Here is a 14,222-nt window from a genome sequence, read left to right as displayed (position 1 = left end):
GCTTCAGCCATCCCAGTAGCTGGGACTACAGGAGTGAGCCACTGCAACCAGCGAAAGTGAGCATTTGTTACCCAGTTTCCTTTGGAATAAAATTAAAAGAGTTATGCAGTTCCAAGCTTTGCTGCCAAGGAGAATCACTAATTTATTTACAGGTTTAGATTCAAAGAACAGCAAAAGGGTAGTAAACATCCAGCAGTAAGACCATGAAAACATTATATCGAACTGTATTACACTTGGGTGATCCCTTATTGATATGACTCCAACCAATCAACCTTCTACATACAAATGCTGCGATGGAAACGCCCAACCAAATTTTGAATTTTTAAATTAATCAACTTTCCAGAAACTGTCTATACGATATAATCATCAAATTAAAAAGCAAAATCCAGGCCGGGCACGGTGGCTCAGGCCTGTAATCCCAGCCCTTTGGGAGGCCAAGGCGGGTGGATCACGAGGTCAGGAGTTTGAGACCAGTCTGGCCGACATGGTGAAACCTCGTCTCTACTAAAGATACAAAAAATTAGCCAGGCGTGGTGGCGTGTGCCTGCAATCCCAGCTACTTGGGAGGCTGAGGCAGGAGAATCGCTTGAACCCGGGAGGCGGAGACTGCAGTGAGCTGAAATCAAGCCACTGCTTTCCAGCCTGGGTGACAATGTAAGACTCTGCCTCAAAAAAAAACAGAAAAAAAAAAAAAAAAAGAAAGAAAGAAAGAAAGAAAGAAAAGTAAAATCCAGATCACCAAAGTTATACTGGCACCCTTTGGACAAAACAACTAAATTTACTTTTTGCTAGGCTAAGTGGCAGCACAACTGCTTCTGAGGTAACACGAACCAGGCATGTACTCCGTATCTAGTTTTCTATTTATATTACCTCAACTAAGATTTTATAATCCAAAAAACCTTGAAAAGTGTACATGATAAAAACTTGACATATGAAAAAAAATTTGCCTAATATTAAAAAGAAAATGCATAATTCACAACATTAACAACATGATTTTGTATGTAGGGAGTATCTCCTACCTTCACACACAATGCTTCCCTAAAAATGGTTTAAAAGTTAGAAACCAGGAGATTGAATCAAAGACAAAGATTCCATTCCCAATTAATTGATATCCTAAATATGGACCCTCCAAGTGCTACCACTGACAGACCCACCAACCATGCCTGTCTTCCAGAGAATGACAAAGTCTTCCAGAGAATGGCAAAGTCCAGCCAAACCTCTCCCTCCACAAGGGCTACCTAGTCCTCCCTGACTTCTCTGCAGGAACAGGTCAGAAGATCAGCAGCAACTATTCACACTGCCTACCTAACATCCTAGATACCTACAAAGCAGGGAGAGGCAAAAAGGATCCTTCTTCCCACATAAGCATATGGCTGCCATGTGGGGCTTCCCTGGGCCCTTGAGGATTTGGGTTCTACTGGGCATGGGCAGATACCCCCACGAGCACCAGCCTATAAACAACCAGACACCTTCCCCAAGCATCTGGTGAGGTACACAGAAGAAATTACAATAACCATAGTACCTGGGCCCCCAAAAACTTAATTCTTCTCAAATGTGATACCCAGTTGAGAACCACTAATGCAACAACAGCCTCTCAACAGACTACTGTGTTTTCAAAAGTTCCTACAATGCACTTGAATTACACTTCGGCAATTAGAAAATAACAAACTGGAATCTTTTTTTTTTTTTCTTTTTGAGACGGAGTCACACTCTGTTGCCCACGCTGAAGTACAACGGCACAATCTCAGCTCACTGCAACCTCTGCCTCCCAGGTTCAAGCAATTCTCCTGCCTTAGTCTCCTGAGCAGCTGGGATTACAGCGCCCACCACCACGTCCAGCTAATTCTTTGTATTTTAGTAAAGACAGGGTTTCACGTTGCCCAGGCTGGTCTCGAACTCCTGAGCTCAAGCAATCAGCCCGCCTCAGCCTCCCAAAGTGCTAGGATTACAGGCATGAGCCACTGCACCTGGCCAACACACTGGAATTTATATGCTCAGGGCATATTCAGACATCCCTGTGTCTGAATACCAAAACAGTCTACTCACCAAACATACTATCATTGCTCCAAACTAAAAACAGGTACAAGCCAGATCATATCTTTGTTAGCCAAACTAAAAGTTCCAGCTGTCAGTAATATTAATTTTTTTGAGACAGGGTCTCACTCTGTTGTCCAGGCTGGAGTGCAGTGGCATAATCATGGCCCACTGTACCCTCAATCTCCTGAGCTCAAGCACTCCTCCCAAAGTGGTGAGATTACAGGCATGGGCCACTGAATCCAGATTTATTTATTTATTTTTTAGCAACACACATGTAAACATCCATAAGATAAATTGTTTATAATTTATCAGAAAGAATGTAATAACAACTATTACAAATCAATGTCTAATTTTATTATGGCAGTGTCCAATAACCTATCAAATAACTCTTAAGATGCCAAAAAAAATTTTAAGCACCATTTCATTAAAAATTAACTTAAGGCCAGGCGCAGTGGCTCACAACTGTAATCCTTGCACTTTGGGAGGCCCAAGGCAGCCAGATTGCCTGAGCCCAGGAGTTGGAGACCAGCCTGGCCAACATGGCACGACCCCATCTCTACGAAAAATATAAAAATAAGCCAGGTGTGGTGACACACGCCTATAGTCCCAGCTACCCGGGAGGTTGAAGCAGGAGGATTGAGTTCAGAATCCGAAAGTTCGAGGCTACAGTGAGCTGTGATCACACCACTGCACTCCAGCATAGGTGACAGTGTGAGACCCTGTCTCAAAAAAAAAAATAAATAAATCTTCAAAAAACTCCAGGTTGGGCACGGTGGCTCACACCTGTAATCCCAACACTTTGGGAGGCCGAGGCGGGGGGGATCACCTCTCTATTAAAAATAAAAAATTAGCCAGGCGTGGTGGCACATGCATGTAATCCCAGCTACTCAGGAGGCTGAGGCAGGAGAATCACTTGAACCTGGGAGGCAGAGGTTGCAGTGAGTCGAGATCATGCCATTGCACTCCAGCCTGGGTAACAAGAGTGAAACTCCATCTCACACACACACACACACATTCCAGGAAAGCATGATATCAAAGGATACCCTAACTCTTACAGTCTGTTTCCCCTTCTGTCACTGAGTTGCTGCTATTAGTTCATTTCATGTAAGTTTATTCCATGTGAAAACTGAAGATATTATTCAGACTTTAACAGAGTGCTCCAGAAATATTTATCAACTGCTGTAAACTTCACTAGAAATGCTAAAGAAATGTTTTAAAAAAAAATCTTATCAATACTTTACAAAGAGAAGACTACCATCAACGAAAAGTGTGCTAGAGTCCTACAAGCAAATATAAAAATAAAATAGTTGTTTGTGACTATGATCCTGAAGTGTAATACGGTTTTTGTTTTTTTGAGATGGAGTCTTGCTCTGTCCCCCGGGCTGGAGGGCAGTTGCACAATCTCGGGTCACTGCAACCTCCGCCTCCCAGGTTCAAGCAATTGTCCTGCCTCAGCCACCCGAGTATCTGGGATTACAGGCGTGTACCACCACACCCAGGTAGTTTTTGTGTTTTTACTAGAAATGGGGTTTCGCCATGTTGGCCAGGTTGGTCTTGAACTCTTGACAGGTGATCTGCCCACCTCAGCCTCCCAAGGTGCAAGGATTACAGGCCTGAGCCACCACACTGGGTCAGATTCCTAAAGTGTAATTACAAAGGGCCACAAAACATTTTTTTTTGAGACGGCCTTGTCCTGTCACCCAGACTACAGTGTAGTGGCATGATCTCAACTCACCACAACCTCTGCCTCCTGGGCTCAAGCGATCCTTCTGCCTCAGCCCCCAGAGTAGCTGGGATTACAGGTGCACATCACCATACCTGGTTAATTTTTTATCTTTTTTGGTAGAAATAGGCTTTTGCCATGTTGCTCAGGCTAACAAAAATATTTCACAATAAAAATTTAATTCACTAATTTCAAATGGGGGTGGTGAGAGAAGAGCAGCTACCAAATAAGCTGTGACCAAATTCAGCTGGAAATCAATGCTTTAGGCTAGGCGCCGGGAGGCAGAAGTTGCAGTGAGTTGAAATCGCACCACTGCACTCTAGTCTAGCCTGGGCAACAGAGCCAGACTCCATAAAAAAAAAAAAAAAAAAAAACCCAGATTGGCCAGGTGTCGTGGTTCACACCTGTAATCCCAGCACTTTGGGAGGCAGAGGCGGGTGGATTATCTGAGGTCAAGAGTTCAAGACCAACCTGGCCAACATGGCAAAACCCTGTCTCTAATGAAAAATATAAAAATTAGCCGGGTGTGGTAGCAGGCCCCTGTAATCCCAGCTACTCAGGAGGCTGAGGCAGGAGAATTGCTGGAACTCAGGAGGCAGAGGTTGCAGAGAGCCGAGATCGTGTCACTGCACTCTAGTCTGGGCAATAGAGCGAGACTGACTCTGTCTTTAAAAATAAAAAAAGGAAGATAAAGTGTTTAAATCATTATTCAAGTGAAAGGTATCACAATCATTGTGATAAGATAAAATCCGTTTTATTGATTAAAAAATTAACAAAATTCATATACTATAAAATAAGGTTAATAATTTTTAAAAAATCAGTGCTTTAAGAGCATGTAATTTAACATGATTCCTTAAAAATACACAAGTGAGGCCAGGCACTGTGGCTCACGCCTGTAATCCCAGAAGTTTGGGAGGCTGAGGCGGGTGGATCACGAGGTCAGAAGATGGAGACCATCCTGGCTAACATGGTGAAACTCCGTCACTACTAAAAAAAATACAAAAAATTAGCCGGGCTTGGTGGCAGGTGCCTGTAGTCCCAGCTACTCGTGAGGCTGAGGCAAGAGAATGGCTTGAACCCAGGAGGCGGAGCTTGCAGTGAGCCGAGATCGCGCCACTGCACTCCAGCCTGGGTGACAGAACAAGACTCCGTCACAAAAAAAAAAAAACCAAAAAACACTCAAGTGAAACAACAGTTGTCACAATTTTATTGGGGTTGAAATATGGATCATCATCAGTAAACATTCAACTCAAACTGCCTGTTAAACATGGCTAGGCACAGCAGCTTACATCTGTAATCCCAGCACTTTGGGAGGCTGAGGCCAGAGGATCACTTAAGCCCAGGAATTTGAGACCAGCCTGGCCAACAGTAAGACCTCCTCTCTACAAGAAAAATAAACTAGCCAGGCAAGTGGCCAACGCTGCAGTGAGCTGAGATCACACCATGAAATCCTGGGCAATAGAGTGAAATCCTATCTCAAAACACACACGCACACGCACACACACACACACACACACGCAAACCCTACCACATGATCTATCTAGCTTAGCCAAGAGAAAAAAAAGCGTACGTCCACACAATGTTCATAGCAACTTTACTTGCAATAGCCCAAAACTGGAAATAACCCAAATGCCACCAAGCATAAGAGGTGAATGCATAAACAAATTGTGGTATATCCATATAATAGAATACTACTCAGCAATTAAAAAAAAAATGAACATGGGTGAATCTCAGAATGAGTGAAAGAACCCACACAAAAAGAGTACATACTAAATGATTCCACTTATATATACAATTCTAGAAAATGTAAAATAATCTACAGTGACAGAAATGAGATCAGTGGTTGGAGGGGAAGGAGGGAAAGATTACAAAGGGCACAAGAAACTTTGGGGGAAGATGACTATGTCTACTATCTTGATAAGGATAAGCTTCATGGGTGATACATAACATTAAAACTTATCAAACATATCACTTTAAATATGTACAGTTAACTGTATGTCAATTATACCTCAATAAACAAAAGGAAAAAGAATCCAAGATGCCAAAACTAATTCTACAGCTCCTGTTAGTCAGATGTATCTGCTCATAAATACATTTAACCTACCGACTTGCAGTATGCACTCTGAGAATGCAAAAGTATGCCTAAATTGAGGATCACCATTAGCAGAAAAAACATCAAAGTTTAAACAAAGAGGAAATTAGAATTCATCTTTAATCACTATGCCAGGCTATTTCAGTGCCAAAACGATACCAACTAAGACACAACACAACAAAACAAGAGCCTGCTGAGTGTAGGGCTCTGAGATTTTTAATTAAATATTTTAATTCAAATGTTTACCTTCTTTGATCTAGAATTCCATTTCGTGAAAACAGAAATAACCCAAAGAAAAGCCTATGCACAAAGATGTTAATTTCAATCTTGTTCATCAGAGAAAAATGGCAAAGAATTATATAGATGGCACAGTCATGGGATGGCATATTACATGAGCTATTCTTTTTTTTTTTTTGAGATGGAGTTTTGCTCTTGTTGCCCAGGCTGGAGTGCAATGGCACGATCTCACCTCACCGCAGCCTCTGCCTTCCAGGTTCAAACGAATTGATTCTCCTGCCTCAACCTCCCCAGTAGCTGGGATTAGAGGCATGTGCCACCACGCCCGACTAATTTTGTATTTTTTAGTAAACATGGGGTTTCTCCATGTTAGTCAGGCTAGTCTCAAATTCCCGACCTCAGGTGATCTGCCCGCCTCAGCCTCCCAAAGTGCTGGAAGTACAGGCATGAGCTACTGCGCCCAGCCTAGTCATTATTTTTTTTTTTTTTGAGACCGAGTCTCGCTCTGTGGCCCAGGCTGGAGTGCAGTGGCGTGATGTAGGCTCACTGCAAGCTCTACCTCCCACGTTCACTCCATTCTCCTGCCTCAGCCTCCCGAGTAGCTGGGACTACAGGTGCCTACCATACCATGCCGGGCTAATTTTTTTTTTTTTTTTTTTTTTGTATTTTTAATAGAGATGGGGTTTCACTATGTTAGCCAGGATGGTCTCCATCACCTGACCTTGTGATCTGCCTGCCTCAGCCTCCCAAAGTGCTGGGATTACAGGCATAAGCCACCGCACCCGGCCCCTAGTCATTATTTTTAACTGGGAAAAACAATTGCAAAAATATTAAGCAAAAACAGGGCAGACGCATACAGTACGATCAACAGGTTGAAAACAATATATCCCGGGGAGAATAAAAGACATAGGAAAAAAGCCATAAGGTTAACATTTAAGGCCAATAGTTCTTAAACAGTGGTCCTGGACCAGGAGCATCATCTGGGAACTTCTTAGACCCCACCCTAGACCCAATGAATTAGAAAACTCCAGGAGTGGGATGCAGTAACCTGTTTTAACAAACTCTCCAGGTGATTATTAAAGTTTGAGAACTACTGTTTAAAGGGTAGGATTACAGGTGACTAGATTTCCTTCTTGTAACCTATGTTTTCCTCAATTATCTTTTTACTTTTGAAATCCAACTAAGTTCTTTTAAGTATTTTTCTAACAGGTACACTCTGTAGGTCTACAGGTAAAAAGTTGTTACATTACAAACATTATAATGTAATGTAAGGTCTGGATTACATGCCTAAAAATCCAATGATTCTTGGAACCATCAAATCTGTTAAGGCCGAAAAGAACACCAAATTTTAAATATATCTATAAAATGCAGGTCAACGGGCTAAGAAAATTGCACCACTAAAAAAACCAACAAATCTAGGTTGTTCTAACACACGTACACAAATACAGGAGGGACTTTTATGGGTCACATCTGCAAAATACTTTTTTTCCCAAAAAGCTGAATTTTTATGCTTGTGTGTAATTTACTAGAACTGCACTGCAGGAATCAGGTTCTGAAGCTGTGAATGCTTACTCATGTAGGTTCCTGCCTAACCAAAATAAGTATCAGTATGTTATATTTGTCACCAAAATCTAGGCAGGGAAGACAAATTCAGAACACTGCGAGTTGCCAAATCTTTAACTTTTAGCTTGAAGACCATAAAGCTGTGCCAACTTACATCTCATCATCTCGCTAAAACAGAGGCCACAGGAAATAAAGAGGCAAACCACAGGTTCCCAATTGACACTGGAACTAGTTAAAAGATTACGGAATTGTCTACACTCTGAACACAAATTAAAGAGTAACAAAGACTACTAACTTAGGGATAGAATAACTACTGATTAACAGCAAAATACCAAAGTTAAGTCAACGACAAATGGCTACATATTTTAATATTTTAGTTTTGTAATTTTTTAAACAGGTGTACAGATCCCCATATACATCCTAACACACAAAATTTTTTTCATCTTTCTATTCCTTGAAAAGTCCACTCTAAGAGTAAATGCAAGTTACTCAAAAAGGCACTACACACACCAATGACCTAACCACAGCCTGTCCTCTCTAACTAAAAAAAGTTTTAACTAATTGTATAAGCACCATGACCACCCATGCTGAATTTTTCACTACTAAACTCCCAGCACCATGCTGGCACAAAGCAGGTACCCAAACACATGAGGATTTTTTTTTTTTTTTTTTTTTTTTTGAGATAAGAGTCTTGTTCTATTGTCCAGGTTGGAGTGCAGTGGTGCAATTTCGGCTCACCACAACCTCTGCCTCCCGGGTTCAAGCGATTCTCGTGACTCAGCCTCCCAAGGAGCTGGGACTACAAGTCCGCACCATCACGCCTGGCTGATTTTTTATATTTTTGGTACAAGTACATACAGCTTTTCGCCGTGTTGGCCAGGCTTGTCTTGAACTCCTGACCTTAGGTGATCTACCTGCCTTGGCCTCCCAAAGTGCTGGGATTGCAGGCATGAGCCACCGTGCCAGCTTTTTTTTTTTAATTGAGAGAGTCTTGCTCTGTTGTCCAGGCATGAGTGCAGTGTCATGATCTTAGCTCACTGGACCCTCAAACTCCTACACTTAGATGATCCTCCTGCCTCAGCCTCCCAAAATGCTGGGATTACAGGTGTGAGCCATCAACCTCAGCAACATCCGAGGTTTTGAATTTGTTACAGAAAGCCTCTGAAACCCTAAAGCAGACACCAGCAATTCTGTAAAATTAACTCAGGCTGCTAATGGATTTAGTGTAAGACGCTGTCCCTTTCTATCACTCTTGATGCTTTAAGGGAAGCTGACATTTCTGCCATACTTTGGAATCCCTGTAAATGAGTCAGTTAAGTGCATTTAAAGTGGCATGCCCTGGGCCAGGTGCACTGGGCTCACACCTGTAATTCCAGCACTCTGGGAGGCCAAGGCAGGAGGAAGATTTGAGGCCAGAAGTTGGGAGGCCAGCCTGGCAACCTAGTCAGACCTCGGTCTCTACAAAATTAAAAATAAATAAAGGGGTGTTTCCTACTTTATTACTGTACTCCCTCTGAAAAGAAGAATCATTGAAAACTCTTGGTATTATAAGTTACAAAATTGTACATATGGTATATGCCAGTCCCCATTATTATCTGATCTACTTTTCTGATTTAGCCTTAATTTTTCTAAACGTTTCTTGTACTCTAACAGGTCAGGTTTTCCTCTCCTCTTTTTACCCCTCGAAAACACACTTGTTCCTGTAACACCACTCAGAGGGCCTCCCCAGCCCCCACCTCTTTTGTATATAAACACACTCTCTTGTCACACACTCCATCAGCTGTTTGGTAGCTCCTCCCCTCCTCCTTTTCCGGGTAGTAACAGGGCGGCCAATGAGCGCTGAGGAGCGGTGCCTGCGGCCTTTTGCCTGCATACGCTTTTCCAAAACAAGCAGCTCTAGCCTTCAGCAGGGGCCACTGGTTCACAGATGAAAGGATCACCAGGGCTGTGCAACAGGGTGAGACGAGTAACCCCCACCAACAAGGAAACCCGTGTAATCTGAGCTGTTTGTTCCTCCACCAGGGAGAACTTAAACCGATATTCCTTTAGGGCAAATCACGCTTTAAGGTCACCAGAGCCCCAGCTCTCAGACAATCTAAATAATCAGCTGGTCGGAGGTGGAAACCTCAAAGGTTGCCAGGCTCTGGGCAGCACAGATCACCAATCTACCTGACTTTGCAAACAAATGGCTGCACTATTCGAGACCATTCCATAGGATCTGGGCTAACTGCAAGGTTTTTTTATTGGGACACATTCCTAAAGGATCCAAAAGTCATGTAAATCAGTTTCTAGGCTCCTGGGGAGGTTTGCACAACCCTGAGCAAAGGATCAGAAGAGAAACAATGAATGAGTCAGAGTTTCAGAGCATAATCACCCAGCAGATTATTAAGTGCATTGGTGCAAAACACTCACTCCCTGCATAACTTGGGAGTCAGCTCTCCTCCTACCAACCCGTCACAAAAGAAATATCACTGACTCCAAACAACAACCAGGGACAGTGTCTCCAAAAGAACCAAGCGAGGTGGTGGAAGGCAGCGGCCAATTAGTTACACATCCTCTTCTCTCCCTACCCCCACACTGCTACTTTCCTACTATATAGGTTCCCTGCTAGGCTGTAAATTGTGGTGGTATAATTACGCTAGGAGACATCCAAAAATGGGCTGAAACAGGAGACTGCAAGGAAACCAGCTATCACTCCCCACACCAAAGAAATCATCAAGGGACACTGGGGGGCAAGAAGTGCATTCCTTCAGACCTTTTCTTCCTACTTCCTCTCCACCATCTTTCTCAACCCCCAGCCTTTTCACACAATTGTACTCATTTTAGTAGAGAGGGTTGGGAATTTTTCCTTAAATTTTCTGCTAAATATACCTTACTCAAAAATTGTTGGCTCCATTTGGGCCTACTGATCTGTGAATTCAACAGAGAAAGGAGGACACAAAATCTCTCACCTACACAACACACACAAAAGGAAATCCGAAACATTTTAACTTCCAAACTCCGTTATACCAGAAAATAAACACGAAACAAAGATAACCTCTGGCTTTTAAATCTTAAAACTGTTATCCTCCTATCTCAGATCTACAATTTTAAAGCGCCTCTGCTTTCTTTTGTCAGAAAGGAAGGAAGGTGGGGAAAGAACAGAAGGCCAATGCATCTTTGCCTTTCTTCATCTTCTACTAAAAATAAGCTATGAAATAAGCCACTTAGGGGGAGAAAAAAAAAGACACCCTGCTGTTCTTTGTCTGTTTTCCTCTCCCTCTCCACCCCCCACACCCCGACTCCTAAATGCGGTAATCATTCTAGATGCCACAACTACTAAATGAACAAAAGGCACTGTATGGAAAAGGCATCAGGTCAAGTTAGGCCCCCCTCTTTATCCTCAATCTTTTAAAAATATGTCTATGTACATAATTTGAGACTCTGACAATGATCACAAACAGCTGGAATTCTATCTCCCCACTCCATCCCAATTAAACATTAGGTAGAAATTCGCATTAGGTGTGACAGTAACTCTCAATTCAAGATAAAAATAAATCAGATTCTGCCACCATGTCATTTCCTAGTTTCTAAACAAAAATAAAACCTGAAACTGCTTTGTCTAAAATGTACACACAGTCAGTTACAAGTTTTCCTGCAGCCTTATGAAAAGCCAACATTACTGGTATCATTCACACATTTACAAAACAATCACAGCCACAAACAGCTCATAAAGAGTTGATTTCACTTGTGCCTGAACATATATTAGGTACGCTATACTTTATTAGTTGCTCCGCTCTAATCTCCCACCCCCAAAAAATTCTAAACTCCAAACCACAAACTTAGAAGTCTATCTACTGCTCCTAATTTCTAGCCAAGTTTTCCCTGAGCAAGGAGAAAAACACCTTATTTCTGAAAAGATTATTTTTTAAAAAATGTCTTGCCCAGACAACTTCCCTCCCATCCCCCATTGCCAAACCATATGCAAAAACTACTTTTTTAAAACTTCAGCAAATTCCCTAACTGAATTTTTTGACAATAATCACTGACCTCTACAAAGAAGTAAAACAATCAAAAACAGCAACAAGTAAAAGGAAGAAAAAAGGAATTCACCTGAAGAATTTAGCCAAACAACTTGAGTTATATAAACAAAACCCTGCAACAGGGGGAAACGGTGGGGGGATGGGGAGAAGGGAGAGAAACAGGAGACAGGACTTTTAAACTGTGTTCCACACTACCACCCCCTAAGCCCCCACTTTCCCCCCTCCCCAAGGACTAGCTGTTCAGAACTCTGGGCTCCCCCCACCCTCTAAATTACCCTTCAAAAAACAAATTCTCCATTTGTCACAGGAACCTTCGCGAATTTCTCTAGCTGGTCCTTAAATAATCAGTCTGGACTTCAACCAAAACCACTGCCTGAAGGGCTCTTATCAGTTATGGCTTTCCCACTGCAGCCTCCAGAGTGCAGAAAGTTGGGGGGAGGGGGCAGAAAATAAAGGGTGTCACTTGGCGACATCAGGGCAAGTATTCCCCCAAGAAGCTGACCCTCACAGAGGAAGTTTTGCCCAAGTGGCCAGTCCAGGGACTATTTTGTCCAGGAGCTCCTCTTTCCCCGGCTGTCATACCCACAACATGGAGGGTGGCTTGCTGGAGGGCCCAAGGGTCTTCATCACATACAACTATGGGTGGGACAGGCTTTGTCAGTGGAAAGGAAAACAGTAGGGTTCTCCCGGGGACCAGAAAGCTTAACAGGAGGGACTGACTGAAAACACACAGAGCTCTTTCTTAGAAGAGGGGGCCCTGAGCAGGCGACTCTCTTCCTAATATAGAAAGGAATTAGGGATAAAAGAGGTCGCTTGAATGACCCCAGTTCAAGCAGCATTGTGGTTGGAGGAAATGGGGGCATCTCAAGGAAGGGAGAAAGGCTTCCGTCTCGGGAATTTCTGCCTTGAGTCCCTCAATCCAGAGCGAGCAAACAGGAGAGAGAAACCCTGAAGATGGGCTCGGTGGTAGAGAGTGAGGCGACTGGTCCTGCAAAAAGAAATAAGGCCGTCTGGGAGTCCAAACGTCGCGAAGGAAAGTCACGGGCTGTGGGGATACAGGAAGAGCGAGCAGCAACGCGTATTTCGGGGTGCTGCGGGAAAAAGGCGAGCTGAAAAGGCTCTCGGCCCCTGGGAGGTGCCAAGGAGCCGCCGTAGGCACTGGGGGAGGAGGGGAGTCTCGGACAGTGGCCTGGAGTGCCCCAGGGCCTTTGCAGTGGTTTCGGGGGTGCCCTGGGCATCCCCACACCGCCCCCCACACACATCCCGAATTCCCCTCCACGAAGGATACAGCTTGACCACGTCCGTGTCCATCCGCCTCTTGCCCGGACTGGGAGATGACATGGTGTCGCCGCCGCCTCCCCGCCGCCGCCTCTCTCCCTTCCTCGGCCCGTCTGTCACGGGCCCCGGGCCCCGGCTCTGAGGAGCCCGCGGCCGCGCTGGCTCCTCGGTGGAGGTGGCAACACCCCCGCGGTCCCGGCGGTCCCGTCAGCCGCCGCCGCCGCCCCCCGCACGGGGGAACACCGGGCACTGTCCGGCCGGGTGGGGGTGGGGACCCCGCGGCGCCCGGCTCGGGCAGCCCCTCTCTGGCTGTGGTTCCGCCGCGGCCCGGCCCCGGCACTCCTCTGCGCCGCGCGACGCTCCCTCCTGCCTGCTCTGGCTCGCTCGCCTGTTTCCCACTCACCCTCTGACCGGCTCCTAGCAGCCTCCACTACAAGCGGACGACTCCTGCTCAGTCGGCCTCCCTACCCCAGCCTCGCTCTGGGCGCCGTGACGTCACAGAGGTGACGTCATCGGAGGGGGCGGGCCTGGACGCCGAGAGGGGTGGGGCGCCGCTGCGGCGTGGGCTTTCCCGGTGCATTCTGGGAGTTGTAGTTCCTCTTTCTCCGGCTGTCTCACACCCTCTGTCCCCTCCCCCAACTTCCCCACCTACTTCATCGCTCAACTGCCAGTGTCGTTATCATCATCCTAAACGATAATAGTAAATAATGGCAATATTATTAAATGCGTGGATTTTAGGTTAACGAACCTCCACACACACTCTGTTTAACAAGCTGTTAATTTCTTTGATTTGGAGGAGGCCCAAGGTAGCAATTACTCAGGCACCAAAATCTGGAAATTCCCACACCAGCAGGTTCCTTGCACTCCGCTCCCTCCTTGGCTGGAGAGAATTTGTTTCCAAGGATTGTAGACCACAGCAAGGCTTCTTCAGGCTTGAATACCAGGGTTCATCACAATCCACGTGTCTACGGGCACTATTTCAAAGATTAGAGTTTACACAGCAATGTGGTAAGGTCAGAAATAATTTAGTACTACTATCCTTATTCTACAGAGCATGAGGCAACTTCGCAAAGTGTGTGAACCTCCTACACCAATCTTAAATACTTCATTCATTCAATAAATATTTATTAAGCACTTCCTATGTGCTAATCACCTTGCTGGACATGAGGATATAATGGTGAACTAAGAAAGACTAAATTTAGCCGGGCGCAGTGGCTCACGCCTGTAATCCCAGCACTTTGGGATGCCGAGGCAGGAGGATCACCTGAGA

At 44.6% G+C, this 14,222-nt stretch overlaps 1 protein-coding gene across 2 annotated transcripts in view; it reads right to left on the bottom strand.

Annotated features, from left to right (window-relative positions):
• Nucleotides 1-13,449, bottom strand: part of UBE2H (ubiquitin conjugating enzyme E2 H) — a 118,653-nt gene extending 105,204 nt beyond the window's left edge. Inside the window, exon 1 of one of the 2 annotated variants that reach the window (XM_050782547.1) lies at nt 12,963-13,449. In XM_050782547.1, coding sequence (XP_050638504.1) covers nt 12,963-13,015 — 53 coding nt within the window. In that variant the 5' untranslated portion in view covers nt 13,016-13,449. Of the gene's footprint in view, nt 1-11,949; nt 12,940-12,962 lie in introns of those variants that run through there. The other variant, XM_050782548.1, reaches the window with a different exon arrangement.
• Nucleotides 13,450-14,222: the final 773 nt, after the last annotated feature.

Source organism: Macaca thibetana, chromosome 3 (assembly GCF_024542745.1).
Source record: "Macaca thibetana thibetana isolate TM-01 chromosome 3, ASM2454274v1, whole genome shotgun sequence".
Lineage (NCBI taxonomy): Eukaryota > Metazoa > Chordata > Mammalia > Primates > Cercopithecidae > Macaca > Macaca thibetana.
Note: the sequence above shows the minus strand (reverse complement) of the source record. Positions and strands in the feature narration are given on the sequence as shown.